General features: G+C 42.2%; 1 protein-coding gene across 2 annotated transcripts in view; it reads left to right on the forward strand.

Annotated features, from left to right (window-relative positions):
• Positions 1 to 26176, forward strand: part of ENOX1 (ecto-NOX disulfide-thiol exchanger 1) — a 220610-nt gene that overhangs the window by 177626 nt on the left and 16808 nt on the right. For both annotated transcript variants that reach the window (XM_056555436.1, XM_056555435.1), the window contains exons 11-12: positions 7564 to 7617; positions 22079 to 22181. In XM_056555436.1, the coding sequence (XP_056411411.1) occupies positions 7564 to 7617; positions 22079 to 22181 (157 nt within the window). The remainder of the gene's footprint in view (positions 1 to 7563; positions 7618 to 22078; positions 22182 to 26176) is intronic.

A 26176-nucleotide genomic window follows, 5' to 3' on the forward strand; every position in this document is an offset into this window, starting at 1 on the left:
TGAAATCCTTAAATCTTGTTCACATCATGGGTCAATGCCATAGCTAGTATGAAATTCTGTAGATAGTATAAAAAAAAAATTGCACCCCTCTTTTTTGTGTTTCGTTGTAGACCAGGATTCGTGCTGTAGGTTTAAACAACGTCCAATGGTGACCTTAGATAACACATTGTGAGATCATGATAAATCATTCATAGTGATAAACTCACATCTGTATATAGGTTTTGGCATGTATTTATGTTGCTATTGATAGTACAGAAAACATGAAAGCTACTAATTAGAAATAACTTAATCACATAGTATTAGATTAGTTTGTCAAATGCAGCCATTCCATAATGATGATATATGTGCTGTATTATTCTGAGTTACACACTTGTTTTCAAGTAGCTGTATATCACTCACATAGCCACTCTTCCATAACCGCACAAAAGACATACCTCAAGGGGAGATTTGCATGTACTCCAGTTGTGTTACCCTAGGTGTTTGGCAGGTGTGTATACAAGCAGGTGGACCCCAGGCTGGTGCCACATTGTAATTGAGTCACAAAGCTGCCTCAGTTTGGCTTATTCCATATGGAATAGGCTGGGATGAACATTTTCAAAGTAGAACTTGCCCAGAGCTTAGATAAATCACTGTGAAAACTTCAAGGGAAGACATTCTATTATCATCTCAAATATGTTCTCCTTTCGTATCAGCTTGTTAGCTGCCAATATGGACAAATGCTTATACAAAGTAGGCAACATTCTGCTTGATGGGAACCTGTCCCATTGGACATGCTATCGGAACATCAGGCATATTGTGATACAGCAGGATTTGCTGAGCAAATTTACATATATTGTTATAGGTAAATATTCAGCAGATCTTGTAATTTATATATTTACATTCCAGCTCATTCTGGGCTTAGGAGTCCAGTGGGCAGTCCTAATCTGTGATTGACAGCCTTCCATGTAAGCATACATTAGAAGGCAATTGTTTGGACTTCCCACTGGACTCCTAAGCCCAGAAATCTAAGGTTAATGAAAAGGCTGCTATAAATTAATGTAGGTTTATTTAGAGAACTGGGTATGAACGGCTTTTCAAAGTGCTGATCAGGGCCATATATATATACTGTGTACTTAGCAATTCAGCATATGCTTTCACCTACTAAGCATTTCACCTTATGCTTTTACTAATTTAGATTTCACCGGACACATGCCAGAATAAAAAGGCTACTGGTCAGTATCCTTCTAGCACAGTGTTTGCCAACCAGGGTGCCTCTAGATGTTGCAAAACTACACACAACGAGCAGTACTAGCTCCCGCCGGATCATTAAAATGTGCGGAATGTCCGCCTGTATTTTCCAGACATTCCACACAGAAACGGCTGTCTGACCATAGCCTTAAAGGGGTACTCCGCTGTTAACATCTTATCCACTATGCAAAGGATAGAGGATAAGATATCAGATCGCCAGCATCGCCAGTCACAAGGCGCTACCAATCCTCTTGAGAATAGAGTTTGTCCCTACACAGTCTCTAATGGGACATTCTTTGTTTATTGGTTTTTACCTACTATAGGTATAGCTATGTCCTAGTCAATGGCGAAGTGTCCCTACACAGTCTCTAATGGGATATTCTTTGTTTATTGGTTTTTACCTACTATAGGTATAGCTATGTCCTAGTCAATGGCGAAGTGTCCCTACACAGTCTCTAATGGGACATTCTTTGTTTATTGGTTTTTACCTACTATAGGTATAGCTATGTCCTAGTCAATGGCGAAGTGTCCCTACACAGTCTCTAATGGGATATTCTTTGTTTATTGGTTTTTACCTACTATAGGTATAGCTATGTCCTAGTCAATGGCCAAGTGCATTTCTCCATACAGCAGCCTTTACACTCACTCTAAATTTCCTGACTTCTTTGCTTAAATAAAAAAAAATAAAAGAAAAAGAAATTGCTTTTTAAATTAATTCTCTTGTTGAATAAAATAATTACGCTTTTAAAAAAAAGGATGAAGAGAGGAAGCAAATCTATTGTTTTAAATTGATTTTGTGTCTGCTAAAAGCACTAATTACACAGAGTGTGAATAATAACCGAGAATATAATTGTTGTTTATCCTGTGTAAGAGAGACAGCAAAATCCTATATTTAAATATGCATTTAGTATAGATGGGACAATGGAGAAATATGTGAATGGGGAGAACGCAGATATTTTGTGTTTGCGGCAACTCTACATTGTTGAGAACTCATCGTTGGACATGGTCAGCATTACTGATGGTTTCAACTCTTTTTCAGTGCTTTTTTTTCTACTGTTCTTTGCTAGTTATACTATTGGCAAATTATGATGTGTGCAACCCTGTTTTTAAATTGTTAAATTAGATCTGGACAAGTAGGATAATACAATTTTGGAGAACAATAATATAGGTAAAAAACCTTAGAAACAAAAATGACAAATAGCAACTATTTTAACACTGCAGAAAAACCTGTCCCAAATACATTATAATATATCCCCCCATAATATACTGTGTATTTAGTCCATATATTAACTTTTATTAGCAATTAATCTTACCTCTCAGCACCCTCTGTTGGTTCATTATCCTTACCGGAATCTTATGCAGATGTTTATTGTGGTAGTTTTGACGGTACATCTTGGGGGGGGGGGGGGGGGGGGAGAGATTTATCATTCTCTGTGCCAGTGCAAAATTGAACAAGTTCTGTGTATTGCACAAAATGGAAGTTTTGGAAAAACAAAAGTTAAATTTTGCAACTCGACAGAGGTGCAGAGAATGATAAATTTCCCCCTTAAAGGGGTACTCCACCCCTAGACATCTTATCCCCTATCCAAAGGATAGGGGATAAGATGTCTGATCGCGGGGGTCCCGCCGCTGGGGACCCCCGCATTCTACCATGCGGCACCCACCTGTAACAGCTTCCGGAACCGCTGATAAGATGACTAGGGGCGGAGTACCCCTTTAAGGGGGGAAATTTATCATTCTCTGCACCTCTGTCGAGTTGCAAAATGTTACTTTTGTTTGCCAAAACTTCCATAGGGGATAAGATGTCTAGGGGTGGAGTACCCCTTTAAGGTAGGGTCACACATAGCGTATACACAGCGTTGTTCAAGCTGCACCAAATTCCCAGAATATATCCTGTTGTGCAGCGTGAAATATGCTGCGTATACGCGGTGTGTGTCCCTACCCATAGGGTCCATTCACACGGGTATATTTTTGCTGCAGATCTGCTGCAAATTTGCTCTTGCTGACTTTCCTACCCATTGATGTCAACGGGCAGCAAAATCTGCAGCAGCAAATCTGCCCGTGTCACATGAATGGACCCATAGAGTGCGTTTTCTACAGATTTATTGAGGATTTCATCACTACTGCATTGAAAATGGTGAGGGAAAAAAACACAACAGGCTAAGCATGCTGCATATTTTTTATAGGTTTTAATTTTCATTTATATCTCTGCTCATTCTGGGATCAGGAGCCCAGCGGGGGATCCTAAGAAGTGACTAACAGCCATTTCTGCAGGTACAGTAATACAAGAAATGCAGTCGGTCAATCACCGCCTACTGGACTCCTTAACACAGAATGAGAAGAGAATTAAATGAATAAAATACAAGTTTTACTTAATCTTTTCACACAAAAACAATATATCCACTTGCTCTGCTTCTTGACAGATTAGACAGCAAGTTTAACATGGCAGTTCCCCTTTAAGTCTCCAATTGCACTATGCCCATATATTGATCAGGTCTCTCTTCTCTCGCACTGTTTCCTTCTGTGCAAAGTTGCCGTCATTTGCAGATTTTTGCTGACATAGATCTCTAATTGTATAACCAAGATGAGATGGTGAGAACATTCATTACTGTGTTTTCTGGAGAGACATTAGTTATATAAGTCTTCAGGTGCCCACAGTGCAGCTTTTTCTGCAAGTCCTGAGTAAGGGTAATGTCTGCTGTCAAGATTTTATTTTATAGTGGTCATCGGAGCACTTCAATATACGTAAAATTGCTTCAATGGGGTTTTCCCAGAACAATTTTCAAGCCATGGCCTCGGCATACAAGTAAAAAAAAAGTTCTAAAATTAAGTTACATTAAATAAATAAAAAATGATTCCTAATTTCTGACTTTCCTGTCTGTCTGAATGTATACATGCAGATATAAAAGGGAAATAGTTATTACCAAGAAAGTAGAAAGTAAGTGTATTTGCATTGTACATGGCCACAGACAATGCTGAAACTTTTCATAATAATTATAAATTCTGTTTTTTGAGGAAATGACTCCCGGTATTCCACCAGAAGCTCTGTATTGATCCCGAGTTTTTTTTTTTCATATGGTGTTGAGTGCAGGATTTGTTAATGTGTTAGTAGTTCTGAATTGGGAGTGATGCTTTTTATATGTTTTATCTCTGTTTCTTGAAGTGTCATTGTCAGTGTTTTTGAAGTAATTTTAAGGCTAGGTTCACACTATGGAATTTCCATCCGGAATTCTGCTTGGAAGTTTTAGTCTGAAATTCTGATGCACAGTGCACACACTACGGACGTTCCGCCGCTAAAAGAATGAGCTCACTAATTTTTTAAGCACAGTCTGCACCGCAGACATTGGCATCTATGGGGATGATCACGTCAACGTGGTTCTAAGGCTCACTGATACAGACTATGCTGGGCGCACTCGGAATCTTTGGATAGAATGTCTGTTTCTAGAACAGGGGTCCTCAAACTTTTTAAATGGGGGGCCAGTTCACGGTCCCTCAGACCGTTGGAGGGCCGGACTATAGATAACAAAACATGAACAAATTCCTATGCACACTTACATATCTCATTAGTGGACTACCACTTTAAGTACACAGCACAGTTCCACCCACATTAGGTTGGCAGTATTGATCCCTCACTTTAGGTTGTAGGTCCCACACATTAGGGTTGGCAGTACAGTTCCCCCACATTCGGTGCAGTACAGTTCCCCCACATTAGGTGCAGTACAGTTCCCCCACATTAGGTGCAGTATAATGTTCCCCCACATTAGGTTGGCAGTATAGATCCCCCACTTTAGGTTGTAGGTCCCACACATTAGGGTTGGCAGTACAGTTCCCCCACATTAGGTGCAGTACAGTTCCCCCACATTAGGTGCAGTACAGTTCCCCCACATTAGGTGCAGTACAGTTCCCCCACATTAGGTGCAGTACAGTTCCCCCACATTAGGTGCAGTATAATGTTCCCCCACATTAGGTGCAGTATAGATCTCCCACATTAGGTGCAGTATAGATCCCCCAAATTAGGTGCAGTATAGATCCCCCAAATTAGGTGCAGTATAGCTCCCCACATTAGGTGCAGCATGTTCCCCCACATTAGGTGCAGTATAGATCTCCCACATTAGGTGTAGCATGTTCCCCCACATTAGGTGCAGTATAGATCCCCCACATTAGGTGCAGTATAGATCCCCCACATTAGGTGCAGTATAGATCCCCAAATTAGGTGCAGTATAGCTCCCCACATTAGGTGCAGTATAGCTCCCCACATTAGGTGCAGTATAGATCCCCCACATTAGGTGCAGTATAGATCCCCCAAATTAGGTGCAGTATAGATCCCCACATTAGGTGCAGTATAGCTCCCCCACATTAGGTGCAGTATAGATCCCCACATTAGGTGCAGTATAACTTCCCACATTAGGTGCAGTATAGTTCCCCACATTAGGTGCAGTATAGTTCCCCACATTAGGTGCAGTATGTTCCCCCACAGACATACAGCTTCCAGCCATACAGTGTATGGCTGGAGGCTGTATGCCTGTGTACTTCAGTGCTCCGACCACCGCTCCTCCGGTCCTGACATAGCAGTAAGTCCCAGGACCGAAGGAGCGGTGGTCAGAGCACCGAAGCTGACGTGCCGCTGGTAACACTTACATAGCTGGCCAGCACACGTCCTCATCGCTGCCCCGCTCCTCTATTGCTATGGGCGCACGCACGGCGTCAGTGACGTCCCTGCGTGCGCCATCTTCCCGGCGACCCCTGCGTTTTTAAAATAAATGCGGGGTCTCTGAGAGCGCATCCCTGTGTCCCGAAAACCTCTTTCAGGACATAGGGATGTCCCAGGCAGCGGTGGGCTGGATAAATGTCCTCGGCGGGCCGTAGTTTGAGGACCCCTGGTCTAGAAGTTATGTAGTGTGAACTAAGACTAAGGCCTCATATATCAGTTCAATCTGGACCATTTTTTGGGTCAAAAACTGACCTTAAATCAGACTTTCACCATTTGGTACTACAAAAGTTTTAAAGCTGGATATGAAAATAATGCAAGCTATGTTCTGATATCCAGCATGTGGACCAGTATGGTGTCCTCACCAACATGTTAGATGCCTTATAGGAAAAAACTTTTTTCTTATATCAACTGGCTCCAGAAAGTTAAACAGATTTGTAAATTACTTCTATTAAAAAATCTTAATCCTTTCAATAATTATCAGCTGCTGAAGTAGAGTTGTTCTTTGCTGTCTGGCAGCAGTGCTCTCTGCTGACATCTCTGCTTGTCTCGGGAACTGCACAGAGTAGAAGAGGTTTGCTATGGGGATTTGCTTCTACTGTGGACAGTTCCCGAGACAGGTGTCATCAGAGAGCACTTAGACAGAAAAACAACTCAACTTCAGCAGCTCATAAGTACTGAAAGGATTAAGATTTTTTAATAGAAGTAATTAACAAATCTCTTTAACTTTCTGGAGCCAGTTGAGATATATATATATATATATATATAGATAGATATATATATATATAATTTTTTTTTTCCGGATAACCCCTTTAAATAATCTCATTGATGACAATTGGACCAGTTCTGGCATCAGTTTCTTTCTATTCTCTTACTACTTTCTTGGACAGATGTATATATTTATATGGGAGTGGGCCCTTACATGGAGGATTAAGAAATGTAATACAAAAAAAAACATTTCTATCCTGAAATGTTAGTGTTGCCTATAGCTACCTGATTCCTGTATTCTTTTCAGAGCAGTGTTGAAAAGGCAGACATTTTCTAGGGTCAACAACAAATTGTTTTATGTATTGTTTATATACAGCATATAATTCTGATGAGATATAGCAGGATATCTATTATTTCACTAGTTAAAATAAATTTTTTTTTAAATCAACTGGTGCTAGAAAGTTCAACAGATTTGTAAATTACTTCTATTTAAAAATCTTAATCTTTCCAGTACTTGTCAGCTGCTGTATGCTCCAAAGGAAGTTCTTTTCCTTTTGAATTTATTTTCTGTCTGACCACAGTGCTCTCTGCTGACACCTCTGTCCATGTCAGGAACTGTCCAGAGCAGAAGAGGTTTGCTATGGGGCTTTGCTCCGGCTCTGGACAGTTCCTGACATGGACAGAGGTGTCAGCAGAGAGAGCACTGTGGTCAGACAGAAAAGAAATTCAAAAGCAAAAGAACTTCCTGTGGAGTATACAGCAGCCCAGAAGTACTGGAAGGGTTATCATTTTTAAATAGAAGTAATTTATAACATCTGTATAACTTTCTGGCACCAGTTGAATAAAAAAAAATAATAAAAATAATATTTTCCCAATTTTATATATTTGCTGAAAAATAATACTTTATTGTTTATTTGCAGCTCAAAAATGCCAAAGACACTTCAGATTCCAATAACCATGACTACCTCACCAAAGTAAGTAGAACACTATGAAAGCATCCGCCTCCTGAGCAGTCAGCACATGATAGCGTTGTCCTCCAATCCCGCAATATGTCTTACCAAGTGACACTTTAATTCCTCATGTAGTTCTCTTGACTCTGTAATTATTTTCATTGTTTGTCATTTTCAAGCCTTGCTCATCTGAAACGTTGAACAGACAGTGTTTTGGAAACACAAGGAAATAAATCAGACATTGCATTGTGATTTGTTACAGGGGGGGGGGGGGAAGATAAACTGTGTCTGCATTGTAGCACGGATAAACTCGGCAAAAAGATATCCATTATTCTGAAAAGCAATTATTAGGTTTCTATTCATTTCCTGGTAACTTTATTAATTACATTGTTATTAGTAACATTAATCTGCTGAGGCTTTGAGGATACTCTACAGAGAAACATCACGTTCTTGAAGTTTAAAGGGAATTCCACCTTAAAACATACCATCAGCATCTCATATTTTCCAGAATGAAAGGGGTATTCCGCCCCTAGACATCTTATCCCTCTATCCAAAGGATAGGGGATAAGATGTCTGATTGCTGGGGTCCTGCCGCTGGAGACCCCCGCGATCTCCCTGCTGCACCCGGCGTTGGTTTAGAGCGTCGGGTGCAGCGCCAGAGGCTCGGGACGTCACGGTCACGCCCGTTCATGATGTCACACCCACGCCCCCTCAATGCAAGTCTATGGGAGGGGGCGTCAAGCCCCCTCCCATAGACTTGCATTGAGGGGGCGTGGTCATGACGTCACAAGCCTCCGCCTGCATTGCTAGTCATCCAGCATGGAGTAAAGTTTGCTCCGTGCACCGGATGTCTGGGGTGCTGTAGCAGAGATCGTGGGGGTCCCCAACGGCGGGATCCCCGCGATCACCGATATCTTATCCCCTATCCAATGGATAGGCGATAAGATGTATCGGGGCGGAGTACCCCTTTTAAAGTTAACCTGTCAACATTTTAGACTGCTCAAACCACAAACAGTATGAAACAGAGACAGGCTACTTTATTACAGCATTTTTGAGAGAACTCATAGTTTCAAAACCTGATGGAAATTTGTCTGGAACTGTGGGGGTCCCAGGAGGCTTCTACCTCCTCAATGGGACTCAGTGGAAACCTGGTGGGGTGGGTGACACACGCCTTATACCTGGACGGAAATAGGATTTCTTTGAAATACTGCACAAGTTTCCAAGTCAGTCAGAGAGATCTGTAATAAAGTAGTTCTGTTCCACTTTCATGCTGCCTGTTGTTCGAGCATTGAGGGCTAGAGTTAAGAAACAACACTTTCTAGCACCATATTACTCTGATCACAGATTTCACCAATTATATCTTCTCACATGTATCTATGGCATTTTTCTTTTACTAGATTTCCCTTTTGGAAGAGAATCTTATGGTTTCTACTGTATACGGAGTATCACTTTAGCTTGCCTAAAGCTTTGACTTGTAACAATCTGTGCACAGACTACTATCCCCTAAAGTAAAACTGAAAGTTCCAGTTATGTCTGCTCATAAACATTAAAGGGGTACTCCGCCTCTAGACATCTTATCCCCTATCCAAAGGATAGGGGATAAGATGTTTGACCCTCGCGATCTCCATGCTGCACCCGGAGTTCGTTTAGAGCTTTGGATGCAGCGCCGGAGGCTCGTGATGTCACGCCTGCTCATGATGTCATGGCCATGCACCCTCAATGTAAGTCTATGGGAAGGGGCATGACGGCTGTCACGCCCCCTCCCATAGACTTGCATTGAGGGGGCGTGGCCGTGACCTCACAAGCCTCCGCCCCGCATCGCCAGTCATTCGGCACGGAGCGAAGCTTGCTTCGTGCAGCGGATGTCTGGGATGCCACAGCCCTGCGATCATACATCTTATTCCCTATCCTTTGGATAGGGGATAAGATGTCTAGAGGTGGAGTATCCCTTTAAATTGACATAGAAAATCTATACATTTATATTATACAAAGAATAACCTTTTTTGGATACCCCTTTAAATGGAAAGTCTTCTGAAAAAGGGGTTAATTGACCACCTAAAAACATATTCAGTAACAACCACATGACATCATCAATATTTCATAAGGTAAATTGGAGGTCATACCATAAAAACTGTCCATTATAGAAAACTGAATGCTGCAAAACCTATTGATCTTACATGTTGGAAATAATGAGCAGACACTCCGATTTTAGGAATTCCTCTTAAATGTCACGGATTATGGTACAGCATGTGATACAGTACCACTTTTAAATAGTTTCTGTACTGAAATCACTTTATACTATTTATTGATGGGATAAAAGAATAATGATGTACCGTACATACTGTATTATGACCGACTGCCATCAGCCGTAGATAACTATGCAGAACATTCACATTAGTGCATTTTCCAGCAGATTAAAATGGCTGCGCAGGGAATGGCTGCGCAGGGAATGGCTGTGGAGTGTAAACAGGTAACGGAAGACTGCTAAGAAGTTATCAGGGCACAGAGGAACCAACCAGCTGTCGGATAATTCACTGGCTAATCCACTGCATTGATCTCTAGGTTTAGGATTCAGGAACGTCTTTGACAGCATTGGGTTTTCAAATCATACTCCAGGGCCTCAGGGCACAGAGCTCTAATTTGGGGAAATTGGAAAGTACTGAGCAATAGGAGGTGTTAGGTACAAGGCTCTCACATATTGCTGCATACATGATCTGCATGCATAACTAGATTTCATTATATGGCACCTCTATTGCACAGTGGTTTGAAAAAAATAGAGGGAATTGCCGGATCCAGCCTATAAAAATGAATGAATCTCCAAGTACTCCCCTCCTCCCCCAGAAAACTTTTCTCACTCAAGATCTGCATTGTAGTAACTTCCTACTAAAACCACATACTATATTACTATCAAGCCAAACATGAATGAACTAATCTGCCTATACATACCTGGAATTTACTTAGGGCCTTCTCACCTCACTAACCTTACCAACCCTCCTGGGATATTGAAGAGTTCTGAGTCTTAAAGGGGTACTCCCGTGGAAAACTTGCAGCCTGCAGAAATATAGCAATTTTAGAGTAGGTTCACACGGAAGGATCCGCAGCGTATTTTTCATTGCGAATCTGCCAATGGAATGACCCTACAGTGTGCCTGTTTGCTCGTAGCAGCAATTTACCACTACGAACAGACACACATAGACCTGTGAGTCACCGCGCGCACACAGTCATTGCGGCCACTCCCCCTGCTCCCTGAGCTAGGCCAAGAGCAGTAGGAATGACTGTGAGGACACTGCGCGTTCAGCAACTCGCAAGTCCATAGGTGTTTGCTCGTTTTTAAAGCAGTACAATAATGGAAAAAGCTATGTAAACATGAGTATTGTTTTCATTGTATTGATCAACAGAATAGAGAAAACATGCAGTCTTTACTGTGGAGTACACAAAAATGAAACACCCCAAAATTTGCAAAATTGGGGTTTTCTTTTCAAGATCCCCACACAAATAATTAGAGATGAGCGAACTTACAGTAAATTCGATTCGTCACGAACTTCTTGGCTCGGCAGTTGATGACTTTTCCTGTGTAAATTAGTTCAGCCTTCAGGTGCTCTGGTGGGCTGGAAAAGGTGGAAACATTCCTAGGAAAGATTCTCCTAGGACTGTATCCACCTTTTCCAGCCCACCGGAGCACCGGAAAGCTGAACTAATTTATGCAGGAAAAGTCATCAACTGCCGAGCCGAGAAGTTCGTGACAAATCGAATTTACTGTAAGTTCGCTCATCTCTACAAATAATCATTATGGTTTTAATTTTATGGTAAAACAAAAAGTGTGATTACAAAGCACAATTGGTAGTGCAGAAAACAAGCCCTAATATGGGTCTGTGGATGGAAAAATAATAAAAGACAAGGAGGAAAATGTGAAAATGAAAAAAAGGAAATTTGCTGTGCCTTAAAGGGGTTAAAGCACATGTCCAATACTCCAAAGCAGGGAGACTCAGGCCACGCCGGGTGGTACAATTGCAGAGACAACAAAACCATGCTCAGTGAAGTTCTGTGCAAGTCATATATAAACTAGGCCAACTGAAGAAAAGTGTGACAAATGTGGTGCACCATTATTGCTTCCATAGGGATTGAGGGAAATCTGTCGGCTGCAATTCACGTTCTGCTGTTGCTATTAGATAGCTGTTAGTACAAGGAGACACATGACACCTTTCATATACCTGTCTGTGCTTCCCACACATAGGACAATGCTTTTATTCTCTGTTGCTGAGGTGTTCCCAAGTTCTGAGTGCTGGAACACCACCTCACTCCCCCTCCCATCCCTGTTACTGCTTGACTGACAGTCAGCTGGAAGTCGAGCCTTGATTCCAAGTCTCGCACCTGCGCACAATTTATAAGCACAGCGCAGGAATGAGATTTGGAAACAGAGTTCGGTTTCCAGATGATTGTCAATCAAACAGGGACAGCAATGTGAGGCAAAAATAGGAGGCTTTCCAGGCCTCACCACAGGGTCTTGGAATTGCCTCTTTAACTGTTTATACCGGAGAATAAAAAAAATAAAAATTTCCATTATGGCAGCACAGACAGATATATTATAGGTACCACGTGTCTTCTTGTCCTATCAGCAGTTGAGAACATGAATTGGAGCTGATAGATTCCCTTTTAGAGCAGTCAGATGCTGCTAACCAACGCTGAAGTTTTGGCAGATTGCTGGTCGCAAGCATTCAGGTGTGTGATAACACTATGCCAGGGAGGAAAGACAGTTTGGGAAGAATTATTTGGCCATTTCCACACATGTGAAGGCCATCATTCTACTAAGAGTAAAATAATTCATCAGTGGGAAATCCCAGCAAATTCAGACCATACAATGCTCAGAGAAATCGCAAAAAAAAAACAAAAAGATACATTTTAGACTTTAAAGGGGTGCTCTGCTGCTCAGTGTTTGGAACAAACTGTTCCGAACGATGGAGTCGGCGCCGGGAGCTTGTGATGTCATAGTCCCGCCCCTCATGATGTCATAGTCCCGCACCCTCGATGCAAGTCTATGGGAGGGAGCGTGACGGCTGACATCATGAGGGGGCGGGGCTATGATGTCGCGAGCTGCCGGCTCGCGACGTCATAGTTGAATGCTGCACCGGTGACTAAGCGGTGTGATTCCTTGAGTCGCTTGTGGTGTTATATTCACACCACATGCGATAATTATACTATATATATATATATGTTTATAAGATTGCATTGTGCTTTTATATTGTTCTTTTTGTGACTTTTGTTTGCCTATTTATATTTATTTATATCTATTTATATATTTTTCATACATTGTCACATTTATATGTGGATATGTAATTCTATGTAACAACTCTTTCAAAAAGTACTCTAATGGTTAATTCCTGGAGGTATATATATCTGTTACCAGCCTTCCCTTGTCATGCCTGATGAAGCTGCGCATACGCAGCGAAACGCAGTACAGGAACTGGTGACAGTAAACAGTTGAGGGCTTCAAAACAGACTGAGATCCATTCTTAGAACAAAATAACATTAATGCATAGGTAGAAGTATAGAATTATTGTCTATGATTGCTCCCCTCCCCCGTCCTTTATCCACACATACACCCTTCTCTTTAGAAGGACTTGTAAATTAATTTTAGTAAGTGATAGAAGAAGGCTAATGTGGTGACCCACGGGTGTTTAGCGGGACCACGGGTGTAGCGGTGTGAGTGGTGGGATCAGATGGTATTAACCCTGGGGGCAAGATGTTGTTAACCCCTAGTGTTTGTGACGCCAGTGTGGTTTTAGGGTTCCGGAACACCACACGCCTGGTTCCTCTGCTATCCCAGTTGCTAGTAGTGAAATGAGAGTCCACAACCAGTTATGGTCAAATGGAGGCTTTACTGAGTATAAGACAAATGGAATTACCTTCACAGCTAAGGCCAGATTTCCCAGAGAGGTGGCCAGGACCCAGAAGGACATCTCAGCTTGCTGGACCAATATACTTGTAATTAACTTGACTCGAGATTGGACTTTACTTGACTATATGCAGGACTTGACTAGTTTCAGTGACAGCAGACATAGACTTGAGACTTACTGGAATGACTGTAGCTTTTGGGGTCTTCCAGATGTTGATCACTTGCACTGAGATCTCTGGTGTTTGCTGTGCTCAGTAGCAGATGGTAAGAGAAGAGAGTTGTAATGGCCGCCCCTTTATATAGTGGGGGGCTGGACTAAAGCCAATGGGTCAAGCTGCGGGTCATAGGTTAAGCTGGTGCTCTCTGGGAGAACATGTGACGACAAATCATGTGATTGTATAACAAGATTGGGCACCCCAGGTAAAATTTTGTATTAATGTGCATAAAGAAGCCAAGGAAAGATGGAAAAATCTCCTAAAGGCATCAAATTACAGATTAGACATTCTTATAATATGTCAACAATAGTTAGATTTTATTTCCATCATTTGCACTTTCAAAATAACAGAAAACAAACAAATGGTGTCTGCAAAAGTTTGGGCACCCTGCAGAATTTATAGCATGCACTGCCCCCTTTGCAAACCTGAGACTTGCCTGTGTCATGGATTGTTCTAAGTCAACATCTGGGAAGACCAGGTGATGTCAATCTCAAAGGTTTTAAATGCCCAGACTCATCTGACCTTGCGCCAACAATCAGCACCATGGGTTCTTCTAAGCAGTTGCCTAGAAATCTGAAACTGAAAATAGTTGATGCTCACAAAGCTGGAGAAGGCTATAAGAAGATGGCAAAACATTTTCAGATGTCAATATCCTCTGTTAGGAATGTAATTAAGAAATGTCAGTCATCAGGAACAGTGGAAGTTAAAGCAAGATCTGGAAGACCAAGAAAAATATCAGACAGAACAGCTCACAGGATTGTGAGAAAAACTATTTAAAACCCACGTTTGATTACACAATCCCTCCAGAAAGATCTGGCAGACACTGAAGTTGTGGTACACTATTCCACTATAAAGAGATACTTGTACAAATATGGTCTTCATGGAAGAGTCATCAGAAGAAGACCTCTTCTAAGTACTCACCACAAAAATCAGCGTTTGAACTTTGCAAATGAACATATAGACAAGCCTGATGCATTTTGGGAAAAGTTCTGTGGACCGATGAGGTTAAAATTGAACTTTTTGGCCGGAATGAGCAAAGGTACGTTTGGAGAAGAGGACAGAATTTTATGAAAAGAACCTCTGTCCAACTGTTAAGCATGGGGGTGGATCAATCATGCTTTGGGGTTGTATTGCAGTCAGTGGCATAGGGAACATCTCATGAGTGAAGGAAAAATTGATTCAATAAAATTTCAGCAAATTTTGGATGCTAAGTTGATGCCATCTGTGATAGTTATAGAGAGGATGGCTTCTACAAATGGATAATGATCGAAATCCACGGGGGATTACATCAAGAGGCGTAAACTGAAGGTTTTGCCATGGCCTTCACAATCTCCTGACCTCAACATAATTTAAGGTCTATCCATAGATTTTCAAAGAGCAGTGCGTGACAGACAGCCCAGAAATCTAAAAGAACTGGAAGACTTTTGTAAGGAAGAATGGGCAAAGATACCTCAAACAAGAATTGAAACTCTTGGCTGGCTACAAAAAGTGTTTACAAGCTGTGATACTTGCCAAAGGGGGCAGTACAAGATATTAACTCTGCAGGGTGCTAAAACTTTTGCAGATGCCATTTTTTTGTTTTCTGTTATTTTGAAAGTGTAAATGATGGAAATAAAATCAAACTTTTGTTGACATATTATAAGAATGTCTTATCTGTAATTTGATGCCTTTTGGAGATTTTTCCATCTTTCCTTGGCTTCTTTATGTACATTAATACAAATTTTTACCTGGGGTGCCCAAACTTTTGATCCCCATTATATACATTAGGATGCTGTCTAGCCATTAAAGTGATATACACAACATTCTGGAAACAGGGGGAGACCTAGCATGGGAGCCCCCAGGTCACTGAGGGTCTCAACCTGACAGGGCCTAAGGGACCATGTTTTGTACTGGGACATCACACTAAGCTCATACAAAATATAATTTTGTTATCCTCTCTACTACCCATTACTGCTATTAATCCTATTTATTAATATTCAGCTGTAAAGTATCTTTATGAGCACAGCCAAATATCTGCATTCCATTAAATCATATGTTTTGGCTTTAGAGGTCTAAACAATATTTAAATGGCTCTTCTAAGCTGCTCATCCCCGCACCATTTCTAATAGTTTTCACTTCTTTTCTCACTCTCCAGTTCGTAACAAAGAACAATTTGAAGAGAACCTATCATGAACTAAACTGTCCCTAATCCACCCCCCCCCCCCCATCTGTCCCTAACTCTACCTGACACTATCATTTGTTCTCTTCTCTGCAATCCTTGTGGAGGGCGGAAGGGGGCGTGGCCGGCCCTTCCTCCTCTATGCTGTGATCCCTCTATGCATGCATACAGCACAGCCAGCAGCTCCTGAGTCTCCTCCTCTCAGTTTACTAAAGCATGTGTCTTACAGAAAGGAGAAAGATCGGAGCACAGAGCTGCCGTGCTGCTGCTGCTGGAGCGTGATGACCTCTGCTGTGCTTGCTTGTCAGCCTGGCTGCACTGAGATTGCAGACTCATGCCAGGACGGCATGAGTCCGAAGCCTATGAGAAACAGACATGTAGGGAGACCCCTAGTGGTTATATTTTAGAATGAAAAATAAATATATAAATGAACATTTAGGTAATGACATGCAACTAGAAAGTTGTTAGGGAGACATTAATGAACAATATATAAAAAGTTTTTTTGATGATAGGTACTCTTTAACCCCTTCACGACGAGCGACGTACATGTACGGTGCCGCAAAGTGTCACTTGGCGCGCGGCGACGTACATGTACGTTGCGGGGTTCCAGGAGCGCCGCGTCACCGGTAGCAGTGATCGGGGCGGGATGACTGCTGTTATCTAACAGCAGGCATCCCGGTACATCGCCAAGGGGGGTCCTGAGACCCCCCTATGACCGCGATGGGCGCAAATCGCAGGTCAATTCAGACCTGCGATCTGCGCGATTCCGGGTCATACGGGTCACTGGTGACCCGGAAAATAAGAGGGATCGGGGGTGTCCGAGACACCCTCGATCCACCTGAAGGGATAGGAGTTTGGTGGCAGGGGTGCCACCCCTCCTATCCCTGCTATTGGTCGGCCAAGCGACCGACCAATAGCAGACCAGGGGAGGGGGGGTTAAAGTTCTGTTCCCCCGCTTTTCCCACCTATCGGTGTCCGGGCAAAACGGGGGAACTGCCCAGGGCCCGACGCCGAAGGTCCCTTACCTGGATCCCGGAGCGTGAGCCCCCATGCGGGGATCCCCCACGTGTGGCGGCGGCGGCAGTTATTCATCCGGGTCCTGCCAGGCGAGTTGTTGCCTAGCAACATCTGGAGGGCCACAGTTTACAGTGGTCTCTAAACCGTGGCCCTCCAGATGTTGCAAAACTACAACTCCCAGCATGCCCAGACAGCTGTTTGCTGTGTGGGCATGCTGGGACTTGTAGTTTTGCAATATTTAGAGGGGTTCAGGTTGTAGATCACTATGCAGTCGTCTCAAACTGTAGCCCTCCAGATGTTGCAAATTTACAACTCTCAGCATGCCCAGTTTGCTGTCTGGGCATGCTGCGAGTTGTAGTTTTGCAACATCTGGAGGGCCACAGTTTTGAGACCACTGGACAGTGATTTACAACCTGAACCCCTCTAAATCTTGCAAAACTACAACTCCCAGCATTCAGGAACAGCATAAGGCTGTCTTGGCATGCTGGGAGTTGTACTTGCGTGCCTCCAGCCATTGCATAACTACATCTCCCAGCATGCCCTTCCGCAATCAGTACATACTGGGAGTTGTAGTTTTGCAACAGCTGGAGGCACACTGGTTGGTAAATACTGAGTTAGTTCATAGAACCTAACTCAAGGTTTTCCAACCAGTGTGCCTCCAGCTGTTTCAAAACTACAACTCCCAGCATGCATGGTCTGTCAGTGCATGCTGGGAGTTGTAGTTTTGACCCCCCCTCCCATGTGAATGTACAGGCTACATTCACACTGGTGGCAGATTACAGTGAGTTCCCCGCTTCAAGTCGAGCTGCAGCAAGCTCAGTGTAATCTGCCTCCAGTGTGAATGTAACCTAGAAACACTACACTACACTAACACAAAATAAAGAGTAAAACACTACATATACACACGTACACTGCCCCCCCCCCCCCTACCACCCCCCTTCCCCAATAAAAATGAAAAACGTAATGTATGGCAGTGTTTCTAAGATGGAGCCTCCAGCTGTTGCAAAACAAATACTCCCAGCATTTCTGGACAGCAATTGACTGTCCAAGCATGCTGGGAGTTTTACAACAGCTGGAGGCACCCTGTTTGGGAATCACTGGCATAAAATACCCCTATTTCCACCCCTATGCAAGTCCCTAATTCAGGCCTCAAATGCACGTGGCGCTCTCTCACTTTGGAGCCCTGTTGTATTTCAAGGCAACAGTTTAGGGCCATCGCCGTACTCGGGAGAAATTGCCTAACAAATTTTGGGGGGCTTTTTCTCCTTTTACCCCTTATGAAAAGGAACAGTTGGGGTCTACACCAGCATGTTAGTGTAAAAAAATAAACATTTTTACACTAACATGCTGGTGTTGCCCTATACTTTTCATTTTCACAAGAGGTAAAAGGAAAAACGCCCCCCAAAATTTGTAACTCAATTTCTCCTGAGTACGGAGATACCCCATATGTGGGCGCAAAGTGCTCTGGGGGCACACAACAAGGCCCAGAAGGGAGAGTGAACCATGTACATTTGAGGTGATTTGCACAGGGGTGGCTGATTGTTACATTGGTTCTGACAAACGCAAAAAAAAAAAAACACACCCACATGTGACCCCATTTAGGAAACTACACCCCTCACGGAATGTAATAAGGGGTGCAGTGAGAATTTACACCCCACTGGTGTCTGACGGATCTTTGGAACAGTGGTCCGTGAAAATGAAGAATGTTGCACAGCCCACTGTTCCAAAGATCTGACAGACACCAGTGGGGGGGGGGGGGGGGGTTAAATGCTCACTGTACCCCTCATTACATTCTGTGAGGGGTCTAGTTTTTTTTTTTTTTTTTTGCTGTCCTGGCACAATAGGGGCTTCCTAAATGCAACATGCCCCCCCGAGCAAAATTTGCTCTCAAAAAGCCAAATATGACGCCTTCTATTCTGAGCATTGTAGTTCGCCCGCAGTGCACTTCAGGTCCACTTATTGGGTACCTCCATACTCAGAAGAGATGGGGTTACAAATTTTGGGGGGTCTTTTCTGCTATTAACCCTTTAAAAAATGTGAAATTTGAGGGAAAACCAACATTTTAGTGAATTTTTTTTTTTTTTTTATTTACATATGCAAACGTCATGAAACACCTGTGGGGTATTAAGGCTCACTTTATTCCTTGTTATGTTCCTCAAGGGGTCTAGGTTCCAAAAGGGTATGCCATGTGTTTTTTTTTTTGCTGTTCTGGCACCATAGGGGCTTCCTAAATGCGACATGCCCCCCAAAAATCATTTCAGAAAAACATACTCTCCAAAATCCCCTTGTTGCTCCTTCGCTTCTGAGCCCTCTACTGCGCCCGCCGAACACTTTACATAGACATATGAGGTATGTGCTTACTCGAGAGAAATTGGGTTACACATACAATTATACATTTTCTCCTTTTACCCCTTGTAAAAATTCTAAAATTGGGTCTACAAGAACATGCGAGTGTAAAAAATTAAGATTTTGAATTTTCTCCTTCACTTTGCTGCTTTTCCTGTGAAACACTTAAAGGGTTAAAACACTTACTGAATGTCATTTTGAATACTTTGGGGGGGTGCAGTTTTTATAATGGGGTCATTTATGGGGTATTTCTAATATGAAGACCCTTCAAATCCACTTCAAACCTGAACTGGTCCCTGAAAAATTGTGACTGAAAATTTTGTGAAAAATTGGAAAATTGCTGCTGAACTTTGAAGCCCTCTGGTGTCTTCCAAAAGTAAAAACTCGTCAATTTTATGATGCAGTCATAAAGTAGACATATTGTATATGTGAATCCAAAAAAAATTTATTTTGAATATCCATTTTCCTTACAAGCAGAGAGCTTCAAAGTTAGAAAAATGCAAAATTTTTAATTTTTTCATCAAATTTGGGGATTTTTCACCAAGAAAGGATGCAAGTTACCACAAAAATGTATCACTATGTTAAAGTAGAATATGTTTTGAACAAACAGTCTCAGAATCAGAATGATATGTAAAAGCATCCCAGAGTTATTAATGTTTAAAGTGACAGTGGTCAGATTTGCAAAAAAAGGGCTTCGTCCTAGATGTGAAAATGGGCTGTGTCCTTAAGGGGTTAAAGAGGTATAAGGCGGAGTTCACATGTAGTATTTTGGTCATTTTTTGTAGCCAAAAACAGGATTGAATACAGGTTTTGCCAACAAATACTGACCACATTTTTTACCATATAGTACATGTGAACCAAGCCTTATGGTTTCAGCAAATCAGTCTTATTAATTTTATCTGTATATATTCTGTATCCATTCCTAGTTTCTTACAGTGAAAATGACAGCTGGTTTACCCACACTAAACACAATACAAAAGGTTATAGTGCGGGTCATCCTGATTACAATGAGATATAACTAACTTCGATCATTACTGCAGCTCAGGAGATAGAAGTATTAGGGTCCTTTTCTAATATAATGCTGTCCTTTGCGCAATGGAGGCAGAAGCCTGCGTACAGAGCTTCCCTTCCTCTGTCCCTTCTGCTCCCATATGCCTGCCCAAATCATGGATATTCATGGAGGACCCTTCACCCTTGTGAATTCACTCTTGGCAGGCACATTCAGCTGGTCCTGCTGCAGCTCCCACTTGGCTCTATTCAGTCCTCTGCTGTCCTGTCTCGGACATTGATTGGCTGAGCAGGTAGGTCTGGAGGTAGGATTTTGGTCCACAGGGTGGGTGATAAGTGTCTCATCGCAGGGGTCCGACTGCTGGGAACCACTCACGATCTCCTGTACAGAGCCCAGTCTACTTGCCCATCCTCGGCACACTCCGGCCTCCACCTTCCTGGACAAGCACAAGTGATGGCCTGCTCAGCCAATCACCAGCTGCAGCAATGTCCCGCTGCAGTTTATGATTACTTGATCGGTTTGTCAGGAAGGTGGGGGCCAGAGCATGCCAAGGACGGTACACAGAGCCCTGTACAGGAGTAGACAGGGCCCTTGACAGGAGATCCCAGGGGTCGGAGCCAATGCCATAGGAAATGTATCCCCTGTTCTGTTGATAGGGGATAAGTGTCTGATAAGTTCAATTCCCCAGACTACCCATTTAAATATAGACAGTCTTTAGCCATATACCTTTGGTGTACAAAATTGAAAGTGTTAAATGTGTTGCATTTTACTGTTCTTTCTGGTGCAAAGTAAAAATCATGTGTACACGATCTAAAAAGGTGGCGCTAATAATGTGCGGCACATTTCAGCCGAATTTAGCACAGAATATTTAAAAAAATGTCCCCACATAGTGTCTATGCTTCATAGAGAGAGTTTTCAATTTCACCCATCCTCACCGGGCGTCACAGTCTGATTACCCTGACTCAAACAACCACACAATATGGCCCTTTTCGCAGGAGGTGAAGCCTTTTAAAATGCATTTGGAGTAAGCGTGGATGCTTAAAGAAAAATAGGGGAAACACACTAACTCCAAGCAGATGTCCCCCTTGGCCTCATATAATACCCAGGACCCCAGCGCTGCAAGGCAGTAGTGCTTGTTTTCTTGTCCCTTATAACCACTGATATGGTTGCCCCACTATACATCTGCTCACAGCAACAAAAAACCTATTGCAACAGATATTGTCGCCCCACTATGCCTCCACAGAAAGCTTATAGACCAATGGTCTTTAAACTGTAAACCTCCCGTTGGCTGTCCGGGTATGCTGGGAGTTGTCGTTTTGCAGCATCTGGTGATCCACAGTTTGGAGACCACCTATATAGACAGTGCATATTATGGAAGTGTTATTTTTCTACTTTTCTACTTGTTTCATGTATGCCCTAATAAATGTCTTATTTGCATACAATTTGCATTTGCACAATGGATGTGATGTTCTATTATTAATTTAATGAGTAAAAGCATTTCCAATCCAGAAATTCATTTTTTATATTTCAATTACATTTCCTTTCATTTTCTTCAAGCATAAATCTCCCTTATGTTTATGAGGCCGCTATTTCGGTTTAATTAAAGTAGCAAAACATTCGCCGCCGGTTCACAGCACCATGAAAGGTGGATGCTGGAGCCAGACATCATTTACATCCTCTCCGGAAAGATTTAGAAGCTTCAGCTAATAAAGTTTGTTTCAGCTCGTCTTTTATTCAGAGAACAGGGACAAGTGAAAAGTCAACCAAATACATGTATGTGGTCTGAAAAATGGCTGAAGAATGGTTTAAAAGCTGTATTTATTATTATTATTTTTTTGCCCATGCAGGAAAATGGCACCGTCAATGTTGCAGTGTTTAACCACGACAAAGAAAAGGACTCGGAAAAACAAAGACAGGCTCTAAAATCAGAAAAAGAAGCCTTGCTCATAGGTAAGACAATAGTACGGCAATAACCTAAGTGCTATTTACTGATAAAAACTGTAGCTTCAAGAATGTATAGTCTGTAGACTTGTGTATTGGATTCCATAGCATACGATATAAAGTACAGGGTGGGCCATTTATATGGATACACCTTAATAAAACGGGAATAGTTGGTGATATTAACTTCCTGTTTGTGGCACATTGGTATATGTGAGGGGGGAAACTTTTCAAGATGGGTGGTGGCCATTTTGAAGTCGGCCATTTTGAATCCAACTTTTGTTTTTTCAATAGGAAGAGGGTCATGTGACACATCAAACTTATTGGGAATTTCACAAGAAAAACAATGATGTGCTTGGTTTTAATGTAACTTTTATGAGTTATTTACAAGTTTCTGACCACTTATAAAATGTGTTCAATGTGCTGCCCATTGTGTTGGATTGTCAATGCAACCCTCTTCTCCCACTCTTCACACACTGATATCAACACCACAGGAGAAATGCTAGCACAGGCTTCCAGTATCTGTAGTTTCAGGTGCTGCACATCTCGTATCTTCACAACATAGACAATTGCCTTCAGATGACTCCAAAAATAAAATTCTAAGGGGGGCAGATCGGGAGACCTTGGGGGCCATTCAACTGGCCCACGATGACCAATCCACTTTCCAGGAAACTGTTCATCTAGGAATGCTCGAACCTGATACCCATAATGTGGTGGTGCGCCATCTTGCTGGAAAAACTCAGGGAACGTGCCAGCTTCAGTGCATAAAGAGGGAAACACATCATCATGTAGCAATTTCGCATATCCAGTGGCCTTGAGGTTTCCATGATGAAGAATGTCCCCACTCTCTTTGTATCCCATATACCACACCATACCATAAATTTTTGTGTTCCAACAGTCTTGGAGGGATCTATCCAATGTGGGTTAGTGTTAGACCAATAGCGGTGGTTTTGTTTGTTAACTTCACCATTCACATAAAAGTTTGCCTCATCACTGAACAAAATCTTCTGCGTAAACTGAGGGTCATGTTCCAATTTTTGTTTTGCCCATTCTGCAGCACCTGAAACTACGGATACTGGAAGCCTTTGCTAGCATTTCTCCTGTGGTGTTGCTATCAGTGTGTGAAGAGTGGGAGAAGAGGGTTGCATTGACAATCCAACACAATGGGCAGCACATTGAACACATTTTATAAGTGGTCAGGAACTTGTAAATTACTCATGAAAGAATAAAGTTACGTTAAAACCAAGCACATCATTGTTTTTCTTGTGAAATTCCCAATAAGTTTGATGTGTCACATGACCCTCTTCCTATTGAAAAAAACAAAAGTTGGATTCAAAATGGGCGACTTCACAATGGCTGCCATGGCCACCACCCATCTTGAAAAGTTTCTTCCCCTCACATATACTAATGTACCACAAACAGGAAGTTAATATCACCAACCATTCCCATTTTATTAAGGTGTATCCATACCCACTCTGTATATTTAAATGGGCAGTGTCAGATCCAAAAACTTTTTATATGTTATTGATGAAATTAAAGATCATTTGTAAAATGATTGTTTAAAAAATGTTGAATATTTAATAAAAATCCTTCCACTAAGGGGTCCCCATACCTACCTGGACACTAACCAGTCCTTCAGCAGCATCAAGCTTGTCCATGAGTCATGGACAAGAGATGACTCCTGTACAAGGCTGCATGAGCAGACACACCAATCACCTCCCACCACCACAAGGGAGGGACACGCCTCCTTCCCCTGAGAGGATTTATAACACTGTGAGCTGATGAAAAGAGATATTTTTATAATAAATATAGATGACAAAATTAGATGTACATTGTCAGGATTAGTTACTGAGTAACATAAAAAAAATGTTGTTGGATCTGACAGGTACGCTTTAAATATATCCAAGGGTCTTTATTACGATGTCAACTAAGAAGCTCTACTATAACATTTACTTTCACAGTAGGGGACTATGGTTCTACAGTTTACATACTAAGGCCTGCCACCTCTTATTGTCTTTAATACTGGCACAACAACCACTGCATCCACTCCCTTTCGACCTCCGGTTAATACGCCGTAAAATACAACGTAAAATACGCTGCAGATGTGCTGTGTGTTACCCTACCCTAAAGGGGTTTCATGTTGAGGTACAGATGGCCTATTCTAATTCTTTACAACAGCCATGACGGCAGTGCCAGACCTGTTAAGCGACAGACACCAACTGTACCCAATGGGCCCTATTGACTTATGAGGTCAAATGGGTTCCTGGAGTGATGTCATTTGTTTTGACAAGAAGACTAGCACAGCATCCTGAGATTTTAGTTCCTGTAAAATCTGATTTAACAACTGGCAGAGGCGTTGAATTTATTCCTTGACGGTAGTGTGGACAAGACCTTAAGGATGGTCCATAAGTTTTTGACTTTGAGGTCTGACTCCTCCTGACAGTAACCAGACTAAAAAATCTGTGGTGTGCTAGCTCATTTATTAAAGGTTTTCTTTTCTAAAATAATGTAAAAACATTTTAACCCCCTCCCCAAAAAAAAAAAAAAAAAAAAAAAATTTGAATAAAATAAAACAATCCATACTCACCTGCCCTGTCTAGTGCTGATCCTCTGTGAAAAGCTTCATTTGGCAGCCTGGTGTTTTTTAAGAAGCCGACAGCACATGACCGCTACAGCCAGTCAGTGGTGTCAGCAGTTATATGTCATACTCCTGGCATCATAGCACTCATCACTGAGTGGTGATGCCAGGAGTACAACATATTGATTGGATGCATCGGTCATGTGTCATTCAAGAATATGGATTAAGTGCATTTCGGTCTGGTTAAAAAAAATGTATATATATAATTAGCTGAGTACCCAGTGTTGCCCGGTTTTTCCTTCCTAAGCTTTTGACTTCATATCCCATCCTCATATATTGTTGTCACATCCAAACCCCATATCCCGTCCTCATATCTCAACCTCATATATCATCCTCATATCTCAACCTCATATATCATCCTCATATCTCATCCTCATATCCTGACCTCATATGCCGTCCTTATATCCTGTCCTTCTATCTCTACCTCATACCCCGACCTCCTATCCTGTCCCCATATCCTGTCCCCATATCCTGTCCCCATATCCTGTCCCCATATCCTGTCCCCATATCCTGTCCCCATATCCTGTCCCCCTGTCCCATCCTCATATGCTGTCCTCATATCCCGTCCTTATGTACCATCCTCAGGTGGGACTGAGTTGTGATGAAGATATTATAAGCTGAAAATAGAAGGGGACGTGGCTTTGTGGGACTGGGCATGATTTGCAAGCCAGACCGATGCACAAAAAGGGTAGATAATAAAAGGGGAGGTGCTTAAACAGTGAGTGTGTCTTTTTGAGATGGGGTGTGGCTTGCAAGCCAGACTGCGCATTCACCAGGAGATGCAGAGCGGAGCTTGTGGAATAAGCTACTGGAAGTCCTATATACTTGCATGGGACTTGAAACAAAAAACCCTTATTTTATATAAGGGTGTAAGTAAGAGTTAATTTAGCTATCATATATTTTTATTTGACATATAAGTAATATGAGTACCAGGTATTATTGAAATATCTCCAGCCGTACGGAAGTTATGTGGGAACATACATTTCCCATAGATTTGCATGGGACTTTAAACAAAAACCCTGACCCTGGCAAATGGGGGTGAGTAAGGGTTAAATTACTTATCTTGTGTTTGTTGTTGACATATAAGTAACATGTGTGCCAAGTTTCATGTTAATATCTCTAGCCGTTTGGACACACACACACCCACACACACACACGGACACACTCAGTTTTATATATGTAGACTATCTGAGTACCTGGCGTTGCCCGGTTTTTCCTTCCTAATCCTGGTTTGGGAGGAAAATCCAACAAAGGAGAAAGCTTTTGACTTCATAGCCTGTCCTCATATATTGCTGTCCTATCCCAACTCCATTTCCCATCCTCATACCCCGACATCCTATCTCGTCCTTCTATCTTGACCTCCTATTCC

The sequence above is a fragment of the Hyla sarda genome, chromosome 2, assembly GCF_029499605.1.
Source record: "Hyla sarda isolate aHylSar1 chromosome 2, aHylSar1.hap1, whole genome shotgun sequence".
Taxonomy (NCBI): Eukaryota; Metazoa; Chordata; class Amphibia; order Anura; family Hylidae; genus Hyla; species Hyla sarda.